General features: G+C 42.6%; 1 protein-coding gene across 4 annotated transcripts in view; it reads left to right on the plus strand.

Moving 5' to 3' along the window:
• The window catches only part of EFCAB7 (EF-hand calcium binding domain 7), a 44,688-nt gene that overhangs the window by 4,878 nt on the left and 25,997 nt on the right, over positions 1-13,813 (plus strand). For all 4 annotated transcript variants that reach the window (XM_090048627.1, XM_090048626.1, XM_090048629.1 and 1 more), the window contains 4 exons: positions 382-569; positions 8,440-8,651; positions 11,696-11,782; positions 12,877-13,072. In XM_090048627.1, the coding sequence (XP_089904753.1) occupies positions 383-569; positions 8,440-8,651; positions 11,696-11,782; positions 12,877-13,072 (682 nt within the window). In that variant the 5' untranslated portion in view covers position 382. The remainder of the gene's footprint in view (positions 1-381; positions 570-8,439; positions 8,652-11,695; positions 11,783-12,876; positions 13,073-13,813) is intronic.

A 13,813-nucleotide genomic window follows, 5' to 3' on the forward strand; every position in this document is an offset into this window, starting at 1 on the left:
ATGCTGTTGAAGAATTGCTGCCCTAGAGACAGAACTCTGATCTTGAATGTCAAAGCAAGCATTGAAAAGTTTATTGTGTTTGAACTTGGTAGAGATGCATCATGGCCAACAGTTCAGGGACACTAAATAATATTATCCTATTTGCTATTAATAAGGAGTAAATAATAATTAATAATGATTAGCATTTATTTATTTGTAATTCGTGGATCTCAGAGCATTTTACAAAGATGGATGAATATCAATATTCCAAACGTGGAAATGAGAATATGGGAAACATGCACAAAAATGTTAAATGGATCGGTGAGGAGGTCAAATCAGGAACATACTTAAACACTGTGAAAGTAAAGAACCAGACACTAAATATATTTGTGTTCTTCACAGAATGGCGAGCAATACGGGAAGTAATGCATTCCTTTCCAGCCAGAAAGCCGTGGTCTCAGAAAGTCCTCGAGCAAAGAAATCCCAGTATTCTGAAGAAGAGACATTTTATGTGAACTGCAGAGCAGCTTATCTAACTGTTTTTAAAAGCAGCTTAGAAAACATTAAATCAAAGGAACAACTCTGTTTAGGTAATGGGTTGGAGTTTTTGTTTTTATTTCATGTAGTGTGTGAAGATTATAGAAGATTTGCCAAACAGGCAATATTTCACTGGTAGAAATAACCTGATGCATAATGGAAATAGCACAATAGATGTTTTAACAATTTGAGCAGTTTTGGGTGAGATTGAGGTCTTCAAGGATCAGTGACTGAATATTTTATATACTTTTTTAAAGGCTTTTTTCTCTTAAAAAACCATACAGTGGTTTTTTAGATACTTTACAGCAACAACTTTTCCTCCATATTTTTCTTTTCCCTCAGATCTTTAAACTATATCTGTAGGTATTGGATGGCACCTAGAACTAGGAACATTATATAGAGCCTCTCATCTCTAAATCACTAGTCTCAATGAGCAAAAGTCAATACCAGCTGACAACTACTGGGGGACCTGAGTGAGTTGTTTAACAACACCAAGTCTGATGGTGGCATTCATGCTTTACTTGAAGAGGGGCTAGATACTTCTTTGAGATTGTGACATATTGCAATAAATTGGTTCTCTATCTCTGACAAGTGATAAAGTGAGTTGATCTCTGTTCAGTTTCTAGTGGACAAGTGTCCCCAGCACAGAAAATCACCATGGCAACTGGCATTAATTGGCACAGTGGTTTGCAGTCTCATCAGTGAAGCTGTAAAATGAGTCATGGAGATTAACCTACCTTTCCCTCCCTAGAGAGGGTCCCCCAGATCAGGGTTGAGACTCATTGTCCATGTAGTAGGTCAATAGCTTTCCTTGTCCTTCAGCTGACACTGAAGAGCTTGCTTAATTTTTTGAAGTCTAAATGCACATGAAGTTAAAACACCAGTTTCTTGCAGTTCAGATTAGAATTTCTATTCTTCCTAGTATTATTCCATATGTGTGATTAGGTGATAGCCCTGGCAAGAGTTCAACAGAAAAAAATCCTCTGCATATATTTAAAAAAAACTGTTGATTGCAGTTATTCGTAGAAGATACAGACACTTGAATCATGATTATGATACTTAAAACTCTTGAAATAAAATGATGATGCTTAAAAATGTTTTGAAATAAAAATAAATGGAAATTTCACAGCTGCTGGATGGATCTATGAAATGACCAGTATACTCAAGATTTTTTGTATACACACAACAAAAAGAATAGTTGATTTACTTACAGGATTTTAATTAGTTACTAATCCTGTTAAATAGTATGTGGAATAAGATGAACAGTTCCAGCAAGAAAAACACAAAGCAAATGCAGTGTCATTGATGCCCTCTTTTTTATCAGATTGGTCACTGGTCTAGCAAATACTTGAAATTTTTTTCTTAAAACCCCAGTATCCCTTTATGAAAGGAATTTGACATGTTGTCTGCAATAGGAATTCAGGAAGTCCTTCCCAGCCTTACGTTCCACCTGAAATCTTTCTATTAAATGAGAATCTGTTTGCTTTTTTAAAATGAAAGTCTCTAGTCATCTTGACTAGGGAGAAAAACTTGAAAACGTCAGGCTCAGAAATGGAAGGGAAAGACGAAGAACCCAAACGTATTGTATTTAAAAAATCACATGAATAGTAAGTTAATCTTGTGATTTTGGGGGACCTGAGCATTTAGGCCTGGCAGTATTCCAGTGTTTCTTGTTAAAGACCTACTGTTAATGGTGTTAGAAAGTGGTGTATTTATTACATAAAACATGCAGCATTGTAATCACAGAAGCAGCAACAAAGTAAATAGAAGAGTACTCGCACATTATCCAATTGCACACTTTAGTCATAACACCGTATTACATTTTTGTATAACATAAGATTTGCTGCCTATACACTTTAACTTCTGTTTTAATCTCTGCATCATCTTTACCTCCAACACATAAGGTCAACCAGGAATGTAGCTGACATAAACTGATGTATGCTTGTTGTGCTGCACAGTTTCAGATTCACATCTTTCCCAGTGCCTGAAACATTTTTCTGACTAGCGCACACAGCCTTAAGCAGACTTTTAAATCTATGCTAGAATTCCTTTTATAAAATCTCAATGATGGTTTTGGATAATCTGGATTTTAAAATAGGAGGGGTGTGAACAAATTAATGTAATTTATATGTGTTGTGTCTTTCATCTCTATCCATATGCTACTTGGGCACATAGCAAGTGGGTGGGCACTTTGGTTTCAAGGTCAGCTGAGAAAGCGCAGTGACTGATTCAGGCTCGCAGTCTTCTCAGAGTTGTGTGTGAACTGATTTTCCTTTTAAGTCCATAAGCATTAAGAGTCATGGGCTCTTGTTAAAGTTTAGAGAGAATCCTGGCAAGGAATCAAATGGTGGAGCGGGTGGGGTAGGAGGGGAGAATCAGTGTTGAAGTATCTATGGTTACATGATGTTTGGCTAACAACACAAATTGCACTGTTCATCTAGACAAGTGGTTCTCAACCTTTTTGTACTTGAAGCACCTTCACTGGACTTGAGGCACCCCTCATTGGACCTGAGTGAATTGAGTTTCAAAAACCAATTTCAAAAACTAATTTATATATTACATTGCTTACCGCTTTGTGGAGAGCCTGGGCAGGGGGATGGGGGAGAGATGAGCCTGAGCCTACATTTATCTTAGAGGTGCACCGATACATTGGTCCAATATTGGATCAGCACTGATATAAAGAAAATTAACTGTATCGGAAATTGGCCTGATGTGGCTGATGATTTGGCCGATAAATGCACAGCACATGGGCAGCAAGAAGCACAGTCTGGCAGCTTGGAGAGTTGCGTGCAGCTGGTAAATCTGTTGCGGTGGATGGGGAAGCAGGAGGGAAGGGGCTTGAGGGAGGGTAGATCAAGGCCTACCTCCCCCAGTGAAGGAGGGAGTGGGGCAGGTGCTGCCTTGCCAGGGCAGGGTGGGCACAGGATGAAGCTGTAGCTTGTCAGGGGGCAGGGGAAACACCTCCAACCACTGCACACACCACAGAAGGGCACAGGGTGGGTGCACATCCCTGCATCTGTGCAGGGCATGGGTGGGGTGGACTGCAGCTGTGGGCTGGGGCTGCACCAGACTCTTCCTGGCACATGGCGGGGGCAGTTGGGCTGGGGCCACGCTCAGGGTGGGCAGTGGAGGCCCTGGCTACAGGCGAGCTACGGCAAAATTTGGGGTAGCTGCACCCTCTTCCATAGCCCCCCTCCCAGCACTGCCACCAAATGCAGCCTGGCCTGGTCCCCACCTTGCAGAGCCCAGCCCCAGCTTGCAGCTGCAGCCTGCCCTGCCCCACCCCATGCAGATCTGGGGCCACCTCTCCCCCTGCAACTGTATTCTCCTGGAGTGTGCACAGAGGTGGGAGCCATACCCTCCAGACAAGCCACAGCTCTCATGCCCCACCCCACCCTGGCTGGGCAGCACCTGCCCCAGCCCCACTCCCTCACTGCAAGGGATGTTGATCTGCCCCCTCGCATCCTTTTCCCTCTCCCAACCCCTTCCACCACAACAGACTTACCACCTGCCTGTAGCTGTGTCGGAAATCGGATCGGTATTGGCCAATACGCCTCCTTAAAAATTGGCTATCAGCCCCCAAAATCTCTATCGGTACACCCCTAGTTTATCTACTTATCTGCTAATCTCATGACACCATGCAGTACTGTGACAGGCTCACAACCACAGTACCAGCCGATGGGCGTGCCCCATCTCCTGGGCCATTTAGAACCTGGGTCTATTCGTCCACCACAACTTGTTTTACTGGGTTTTACTTCTGGAAGTGGTGCTTGTTGGCGCTGAATTTAAGACCTAGATACCTTGTTCCAGCTGGACCTAAAATCCTCAGATCAACCATGACATCTTCCTTCAATAATAGGCAAATGTTATTGATACGCCGTGGTACCAGATATAGAATTGTTTGCATTATTCTTATCTATCAGGCTCAGGGTTCACAGAGTTAAGGTATGTCTGGCTAGTACATGAGCTTCACTCTGCAGTTCTTTCTTTAATATCATATGGCAGCAGCCTGGAGGTTGGAGGCCAAGGTCCTTTCTCCCCTCCCCCTCACCCCCCACCCAGTGGGGTGGGTGAGATGTGCTGGTGGTGTGACCTCTGTCCATACTGGCCTCAGGTTCCTGTCTTGGGGATACTTCGGTACTCTGAAATCCTTCCTTCTGTATTCTTTGTCTCTTCTGATGACTCTTCATCTCTGGGCATCATTGATTGGTCTCTCTGTGGTTGTCATACTGTCCATGTTTTGTCCTGTCAGCGTATTTCTTTGTTTCACATACCCACCACATAGACACATCCTAATTTGGGCTTTATGGTCTCTCCTAATTTGGTCTGTTCCTCAAAACAGGAAATCCCAAGGACTCTGCAATTGGGCACTATGACCTGGTGCCACCTTACGTTATGGAACAATGTGGTACATATCTTCAGTTTTCCAGCCTGTGTCTGCTTGATGCTTGTCTGTTAGACACAGTGGGCCTTGAGGAAACTTGTAACAAGCAGGCTTTTTAAAAATCAGTCAACCCTTGCCATTGCCTTGGACCATTGTTGTAATGCATATCTGCTTTACCTATAAGCCAGTTCTGAAAAACAAACCTCTAAATACCATTTTCTAGCCATCAATACTCAGTGGCTCCTGTAGGACCCAGGACACGCCTTCTGTGGGACTTCTCTTATTCCCCACGCATTTCCACTTGGCTGTTCAGGATCAGCCTGGATGATGCTCAGATACAGTGATGGGGCCTTCTCCTCCTGTGTTAAGGTGCGGTGATCATGAGAGCTGCATGGGTTCTGGCTCTGGTTCTGTATGCTTGCAAAAATTACAGCAAAATAACAATTCAACTAAAATACCTCAGTGCAGTTGGCGGGGCAACGATGCCCCTGCAACCGAGTGTTTTCCTTCAGCATGTCGGTGTTTCAGTGCCTGGTGCACCCTTCTCCCACAGACTCTTAAGTTAGTGATACCCCTTTCTGGGCTGGGTTCTGTCCAGCCAAGTACAGTAATGCTGTGGGACATGCCTCAGTGCACCTGCACAATGCTTGCAGTTCCACCAATCCCCCACCAGGGTGCTCTGGGTCCATAGACACTTGGCTGGGGCATGCGGTGCCAGGGGGGCTCCGTGCTGGAGTCTCTCCTCGGCAAGCTCCTGTAGTGCCCACTGGGCCACCCTCTCCCAACCCCAGCTAACCTGCGTACTTCTACAGGGATCATCACGGGTGCCAGAGAGTGGTGTTCGGTCTGGGCCACTCAGCCCACCAGGTGTGGCAATCAGGCAGGCACTTGTGTGAATCTCTGGTGTCCCATGGGCAATCGGGGCTTCCAGGGATCTTACAGGGAACTTAGGCCCAGGAGCACAACCAGCTTCTGGCTTCATAGCATGTGTCTGGGTCCTCCCTAGGTGTGCCTCAACACACTGCCCCTCCAGGCATGCTGGCCCTGAAAAGATGCTCCAGGCCCCATCCAGCTGTAGAGAGAGCATCCAACTCTGCTGCTAGTGTTCCCACATGCCCTGGCTCCACTGCGGGACTTCCTTTAAGCCCACAGCCTTCAGGTGCCAGACCAACCGGCAGAGCTCCTGGCCACATGGTGCCGGCTGACTCACCCACAGACCAGCCACATGGATGCTGGAGCTGCAGTGCGTAGGGCTGGATCCTGTCACAAGCATTCTTCAGAGGATCGAGGGGTACCCCAGGGTGCCACAGCATCTCGATTGAAAGTCACTGATTCTGATCCTGTAAAACTGACTTGGCAGCAGCTGTGCTTACTCATGGAGCATCCTTTAATGCAGCATTTCTCGACTTGTGGGTCATGACCCAAAAATGGGTTGCAAGAGTACATGCAAGGGTCACAAAGAAACTTGAAAAAATGGATCAACACACTTAAAAAATAGATTCTCCTTTAAAGGAGAAAAACATGGGAAACTGGGTTTCCCCTTTCAGGTTACCAGAGTTCCAGCCTGCAAAGGGCTGCTTAGGGTTGAGGGAGTGGGAGGAAGGCAATCGGGCAGGGGTCAGGACTCGCCATTGATGTTTACAAATGGGTCCTGGTGTCAAAAAAGGTTCAGAACCACTACTTTGATACTGTGTGTCAGAATGCTGCTTCAGGTATCAGCAGTATCCTCAAGGAAATGTAAGCAAAAAGTTTGGTCCAAACAAACTTTCAAAAATATAAACTGGGGGACAGGAGAACCATTTGTAGCAAATACTGACCTCTCTGCAATGAGAAATCGTGGCAGAGCATGGCAGAATTTTGCCATATATTTAAGGGAAAACTAAATGTAAGTGAATGTTGTGATCATGAACATTGTTAGATTGATAGTCCAGGAGACTGGGTTATTCGCATAACAATTATAGAGAATATTTGCTCTTTTTCAGCTGACCTTGTAACTGATATGTGCACACAATTGTGTCAAAGTGACACATGGATAAAGATGTAAGCTTTCCTATCTTGTTCATGGAGGAACCACTTTGGCTCAGGGAAAAGGCAGAAACTTCTATTCTGTTTAGTATTGCATCCAGTATTAGTAACAAAAGTATTCATTGTGATTGAGAGTTCTTTGGGGACATTTTTGATGATATAGATACCCAACTGATAATTGTGATGATACCACCAACTCATTTCATATGGGCTACTGAATCGCTCTCAGTTAGTAAAGACTTAGTCATGGGAATCTCTAAAAAGCAAACTGCTGTCTTGGCTGGAGAGGAAAGGTTCCATTAATGTTCCTAAACCACATAATTATATAATTTTAAGGTATCTTTTCTTAGACAGCATGTTTGATTTTAGCTCCAGTTCAAGCTCTTATCTTCTTCATATTGTACACTGATGAATGCCTAGTGTAAATAAAGATTTTCTAGACTCTAGCTAGAAATGGCAAATTTGACTTCTGTCCCTGTCATGTTTAGGACCAGTGTGACATTAGCTGTTGATTTTTAAAAAAAAACTGAGAGTACATTTAAATGATCAACACATCTTCTTTTTTGAAATACACGATAATTTCAGTTAGTTTAATTTAGAGAAATTACATGAACATTATTTAAGGTAGCTTCTATGCTAAGGGCTTGAACTAACTCACATTCAGGTTAGTGAACAGATTTGCACTGACTTCAGCTGATCTGCCCATGAATAGGTTTTACAAATAACAGGCTGCTAGTATTCAAGCCAGCGTATTATACACAATGGATCAAATCCTACACTTGTCACAGGGGAAAGAGAGGGAATCTCCCTTTGAAGTAGATGGATATTTTATCCAATTGTGACTCTGATCCTGCTGGGCTTACTTTACTCTTCTGAGAAGCCCCATTGAGCTGAGTGGGACTACGCACAGGAGTAAGGCATAGCTGCAGAGCAGATTCTTTATATTTTTGCTATAAATCTATGGCCACAATCTTGTGCTGCCACAGGAGAAGCCATAAAGCCAAATTGTGATTTGAAACACCACCATTTCCTTCCTGGTTCCCGCCTGTTTTGCTTATATTTTGCTTATAATACAATGTACTTTAACAGTGTACTTTCCTATACATTATCGGGTTAGGGGGACATTTTCCATTTTCTTTCCATCTCAGTGAAATGGAGCTGAGGATGTAGTATTCCTGCAGAGGCTGTTCTTGCCTCCATGCAAGAACAGCTGTCACACAGCTGTAAGAGGCATCTTACACCCACATACTTCCTGCTATGGATGTGCAGGATAGGCCAGAATCTGGCCCTAGAATAAGGCCAGCAGTCTTTGGTCTACATCCTAACCACAGCTGCTAGCATTATGCAAAAAAAGATTTATTATTCAAGTATATTTTGCCTAGGATTGGTTAGATTTTTTTTTTAAAAGAAAGGTTGTCTTAACATATGAACTGACTGAAAGATAGTGAGAGAAAAAAACATATCTTCTACCTATCAGTGTCAATGAAGAGTTAATATTGTGCTCTTATGTTCAGTACTACAACAGGCTGGGGGAAATCCATCTCAGAAGACAGTTAATAAGTACTGGACTCCCCAGACAACTGCACTGAATTTTGATGATTTTTGTATTATCTTAAAAAAAGAAAAACCAGCTACAAAAACAGATCTGCTCCAAGCATTCATAAAATTAGATAAAAATAATGATGGATCTATTTTGCACACAGAACTTCATAAAATTCTTACAACAGTAAGTATCATTGAAAACAATTACAGATTTTGTCTACTTTTTCACAGAGGTCGTATTTGTAGAAAATTGGTGTAGTGAAGCTAAACTTTTGAAAATCACAGGAACAATCTTGAATTTTAAAAAAATTGTTTTGGAAGAACCAAAAAAGTCAATATCTGAATATTTTTTTTAATGATTTTACTTTTACATTTAAATCCTGGCTTCCAGGGCCTTTCCCTTCTCGTGTTTTCTTTACAGTCATACATTTGGGAGGTCCAAGAGCTTCTCTAGGGATCCTATGACTCCAGCTGACTTCCTGCCCTTTGGGCAGGGGGCTGGACTCGATGATCTCCCGAGGTCCCTTCCAGCCCTGATGTCTATGAAATAAATTCCCATCCTGGGTGATGGGCATCAGTTGAAAAGTATGATTTTTTTTTTAATTTAATTTTTTTAAAATTTTAATTTAATTTTTTTTTAAATTTTTTTTTTAATTTTTTTAAATATTTTTTTAGAAAATACCTTATGCTCCTTCTCCCCTGTTCTGAGCTAAGGCAGTAGGACTCAGCCTTCACTGACTTCACTGCTTAGTTCTTTGTCCCTACAAATCCCCTCCTTTTGTTAGGGCCCATATGGGGTTGTTTCATTAACTCTGTGGATAAACCTGTTTATTTGCTACCCTCCCTTTTTGTCTTTTCTCTCATTTATTCCTGTCAAAAAAATTATTTTCCCCTCTCCTCCATTTGTTGTCAGGGAACTGGGTAGGGGTGGAGGAATCTGCCCATTGCTGGTGCAGTCTCTGGCTGAGCCAGGCTCCCTGCACAGCCACTTGCCAGAGCTCCCAGCTGGAGTGGTCCAACTCTCAGCTGAGGCAGGTAGGGTAGGGGGAATCCCAGCATCACACCTGATTTGCTTCTGCCCCTGCCACAGGAAACAGCTGTGGTGGCCCACAGATTCTTCCTTCCAGCCTGCTCCCAGCCATTAGGGTGGGAGGGGAACCTATGTGCTGCACCCACTGCCCCTCTCTGAGCTGGGGTCCCTGTACAGCTGCTTCCTGCATTGTAGGGCAGGATAGGGTCAGGAGTGACTTTGGGGCTCCTCCTGAGCCTGGATCAGCAGCGGAAAGCAGTAGAAGGGACAGGTGGTGGGAAGGTAGGTGGAGGGGGGGCAAGGGGTGGGGTCAGGCTGCCAGCTACCTGTTCCCCATGCCACCTGCCCCCCACCTCTGCTTTCCCCAACTGCTTGCTGACCTCCCACTGCTTTCTCCTACCTGTCCCCCCCACTCTTGCTTTTCTCCTTCTTACCCCTTTGTCCCTGCTTTCCCCATGTTTACCCTCAGCCTTTACCCCATTTCTGCTTTACCCTGTCCCCTGCTTTACCCCCACTCCTGCTTTTCCCCACCTCTTCTTTCCCCACCACCTGGCCTCCATCTCTGTTTCCACTTTCCCCTGCTCCCCCCAGTCTGTCCCCCTGCCACTGCTTTTCTGCTGCAGTGGTGGTGGTGAATTTAAAGTGATCCTCTAACAATTACATTCTAAACAAAAAAAATGTATTTAAAACTTTGCAAATTATAACAAATTTATAATTAGGCTTGGTGCTGAGCCCTGTGCCTGCTTTTACTTAGGTGGCACTTGACTGCTGGAGGGGCCATATTCCAATAAGCATAACTAATTTCCATATCAAATTTCCAAGGGCTTGTTTTTTTGTGTACAATGAACACAAATGCAACATTGTAAAATGCCATCATCTTAGTTCAGAACACAGAATCAAATTGTGGGTATAATTTAAACAGCTGCCCGGAAGGATTTTAATAAATAGTGTCCAGATGTGGTCATTCTAGCAAAAAAGTGACAAAGCAAAAGGATTTAAAGCTATTTTATTAATGTGAGCAGGAGCAAAAGAAAATTAAATTAGGTGAGCAAACAAGCCCATATGGTAGTGCCAACCACAACAAAATTAGGATCAGATGTTGACTTTAGTTCCAGTTTCAAGATCCCTAACCAGAAGGTGTTCTTTGAGTACAAATAGTGATCATAACAAAATGGAAAGTTGGAATAAGTCTTGAATGTAGCTATAGCCACCAGGGCTGTGCGAAATTTCGCCGACCATTTTATTTTGACACTTTTGACTCATTTTGAGGTCAAAACTGCAAAATCGAAATGAAACAAAGGGCTGCAAAAGAGCCTCGAAACAAAACAAGGCTCGTCAAAACATTTCGACCATAGTGCTGGGGCTGGGAAGTCAGTCCAGCTGGGCTGACTTCCCATCCTCAGTGCAAGATTGGGCTGGGAATGGGAAGTCAGCCTATTCCCAGCCCGATCTAGCACGGGTGGATGGGATGGGGAAACTCAGCCCAGCTAAATTAAGTTCCTTTCCCCAGGGCCGCTCGATGGTGGGGCTGGGGTTGAGAACTCAGCCCAGCTGGGCTGAATTCCTTTCCCCAGCGCGATGGTCAGGCAAAGTGTCAAGGCAGCGTCAGAACAGGTTCACTGTTTCGATGAAGCAAAACAGTGAGGTTGTTTCAACTCAAAGTGAAATTCGATAGAAAACACTGTTCTGTCCAGACCTCGAAACTGAAGTAGGAACGGAGCAGTTGTTTCATACAGCCCTAATAGTCACACCATGAAATGTGTGAAAGGGCTGTTGTTGCAATTTTAAAAATTTTAAGTTAGAATGACTCCATTATTTTGTGAGGACACAATATAAAGAACTTGGTGTGGATATAGCTGCCCAATTAATGAGCAAAATGTTAGATATTTTTAAATTAGCCCATTGCTGCTAGTATATTAGTGTAAATATTAATTTACTTGAGGGGCTTGTAGTAAGGGATCTTGAGGTTGAATAAATTCTTTTACTGAGCATTTAGTAGTGCTTGAAGAGGTCAAATAACTTTTGCAGTGTTGATCATTACTTTGGGAATTCAAACTAAAATTTATTTCTGTGTGCCATAGATAAGATTTCTGGAAAGAATGCAGAAGTATTTACTATCTTTATAGTAATCACTAAACCAGGCATAGGAGTGAAAAAGTCTCTTTATTAGGAACTGAAATCTAACTTGTGTATTGCAGAGAGGTGAGAGAATGACTGCAGATGAAGTCAGTGCCATTACTAAATTGGCTGATGTAAACAGTGGGGGCAAACTTGACTACAAAAAGGTACAGTAAAAAAGTCAATACTGTATTGGTCTCAGAATATGGCAATTAAGTTATCAAATTCAGTAGATGCACTCTAATCCATACTAATAGGTCCAGTGGTGATGTTTGCAGATTACCAAGTGCTGGAGCAGAGCTGGTGATATTAATTCTCCAAGTTTAATATGGGATCTTGGCTTCCCTGGGTAAAAATCTTTAAACTGGGGGTATCAAACTCATCCCTCCTTGTAGGTCAGTTTTGAACTGTGGGGCTCCTTGAAAGCTAGATATGGATGGAGTGGCAGTGGCACAGCATGTGGGTTAATTCAGCTATTGCTTGTCCACTACCACTCTCTCAGATTTTAGTTGTGGGTCCTGGCTCTGGCCCCACTTGCCCTGCCACCAAATTCCTGGACTCTTGGAGCCCCATGGACCAGATTCAGCCTGCAGACCATACGCTTAAAACCCCTACTTTAAATGCATGTCATTTGCTACTCATGAATTTCACTGTATTCATGGGCACAACCTGGCACCATAGAGAGCAGTGGCTTGGCATAGGTGACAGTTTACTGCAGATTTGGATGTTCAGTGGGGATTAGCATTGTGTAATGACTTTTAGTCCATCTAATATTTTCTTGGACATTTTGCAGTTTCTTTTGTGAAAGAGACTATTGCAGGTCTCCAACATCTGTTTTCAACATGCAGTATCTCTTTAGTGCTATGTTATTTCAAGCTGAACCTCTAAACGACAACTAATTTTTAAACAGTAAACAGTCCACAAAAGACTTGGCCTGTAAACATAGCTGCATGGGAAAGAAACAACCCTCTATTAAAAGTTAGACATAAAAAGAGTCCCCAAATGTCTAAAAGATAATATAAATTGTCTCATGGGATGGAAATCATGCTTCATACACATTTAATAGCGTGACCTCCACACTGAATCATGGCTCCTTTTTCCTGTGTCACTTGAGAGTCGTCAGTCTGATTCATGAAAATAAAATGAGTATTGACCCTCAAGAGAAAACAGCTTCCATATATTGATCTACCCCTCCTTTACTAATGTGCATTTCTTCTCTTAAAATGATGTGTCACTTAATGGATTACTCTTCATTCTCTAGTTTTGTAACTTATATATGGCAACCAATGAGCAGTGTTGTAAAACTGCACTTGAGAAGCTGGAACTGGATACTAGAGTAAAGCGTCAGCAGTTTGGAAGTCAAGCTGAAATTTCCACTGAAGGGGCCACCTCACCAATATCAAAGCCATCACCAAGAACTGCAAGGAAAAGTGATCACAAGGCAACACCAAAAAGAGGTATTTACTGTTCAAACAGGGAGGCTCTGTTTCAAGAGTCAGGGCCTCTTCCCTCCAGAAAACTAGACAATTGAGTATTTTTTATGTTTCTTATACCAGTCAACATTTAGTCAACTAATAATCATTTCTACTGTGGCCATCACAGAAAAGTCCCAGTAGGATTTCTGAGCCCCTTGCTCGAATAGACTTTGACTGTCTCTCTTTATCTAAAACTATCATATTTTCCTTAAGACTAAAATCGGTTGACTCTTGTGTGACAAAATCCACAGGGAAGAGAGAAAAATGGATGTACAGATATTGTAGCATTTCAAGCTATTTATTTCTTTCCTTTCTTGATCAGAGGTGAGCCTAAAACATTTATCAGCAGAAAAAGCCAGTCTATTAGCTTTCATTTGTAAAAGCTCCTGTTTAGCAAGGTGTTTAAGTACAAAAGTAGTTATTGATTTCAGTGGGACTCACATGGTCAAAGTTACACAGATGTTCTAGGACCTTACTTAATGGGGAAAATATTACAGGCTAAAAGCCTTTACCAGCATGAGATGAAATATATAAGTTTACACACAAAGTGCAGGAGTTACATTGATTGCCTACATTCAAACAAATAATGCTGAAGTTGAAAAAAATGCAAAGAAATGCAACAAAAAAGAGGAATTGAAGTCTGGGATTGTGTAGTTTGGCCAAGTGTAAAGGAAATTTGCTGTGGCCATGGCCATATGAGAAGAGCTGATATAAGACAGGATG

This window comes from Crocodylus siamensis, chromosome 5, assembly GCF_052110815.1.
Source record: "Crocodylus siamensis isolate JL-2025a chromosome 5, ASM5211081v1, whole genome shotgun sequence".
NCBI classification, from domain to species: Eukaryota; Metazoa; Chordata; order Crocodylia; family Crocodylidae; genus Crocodylus; species Crocodylus siamensis.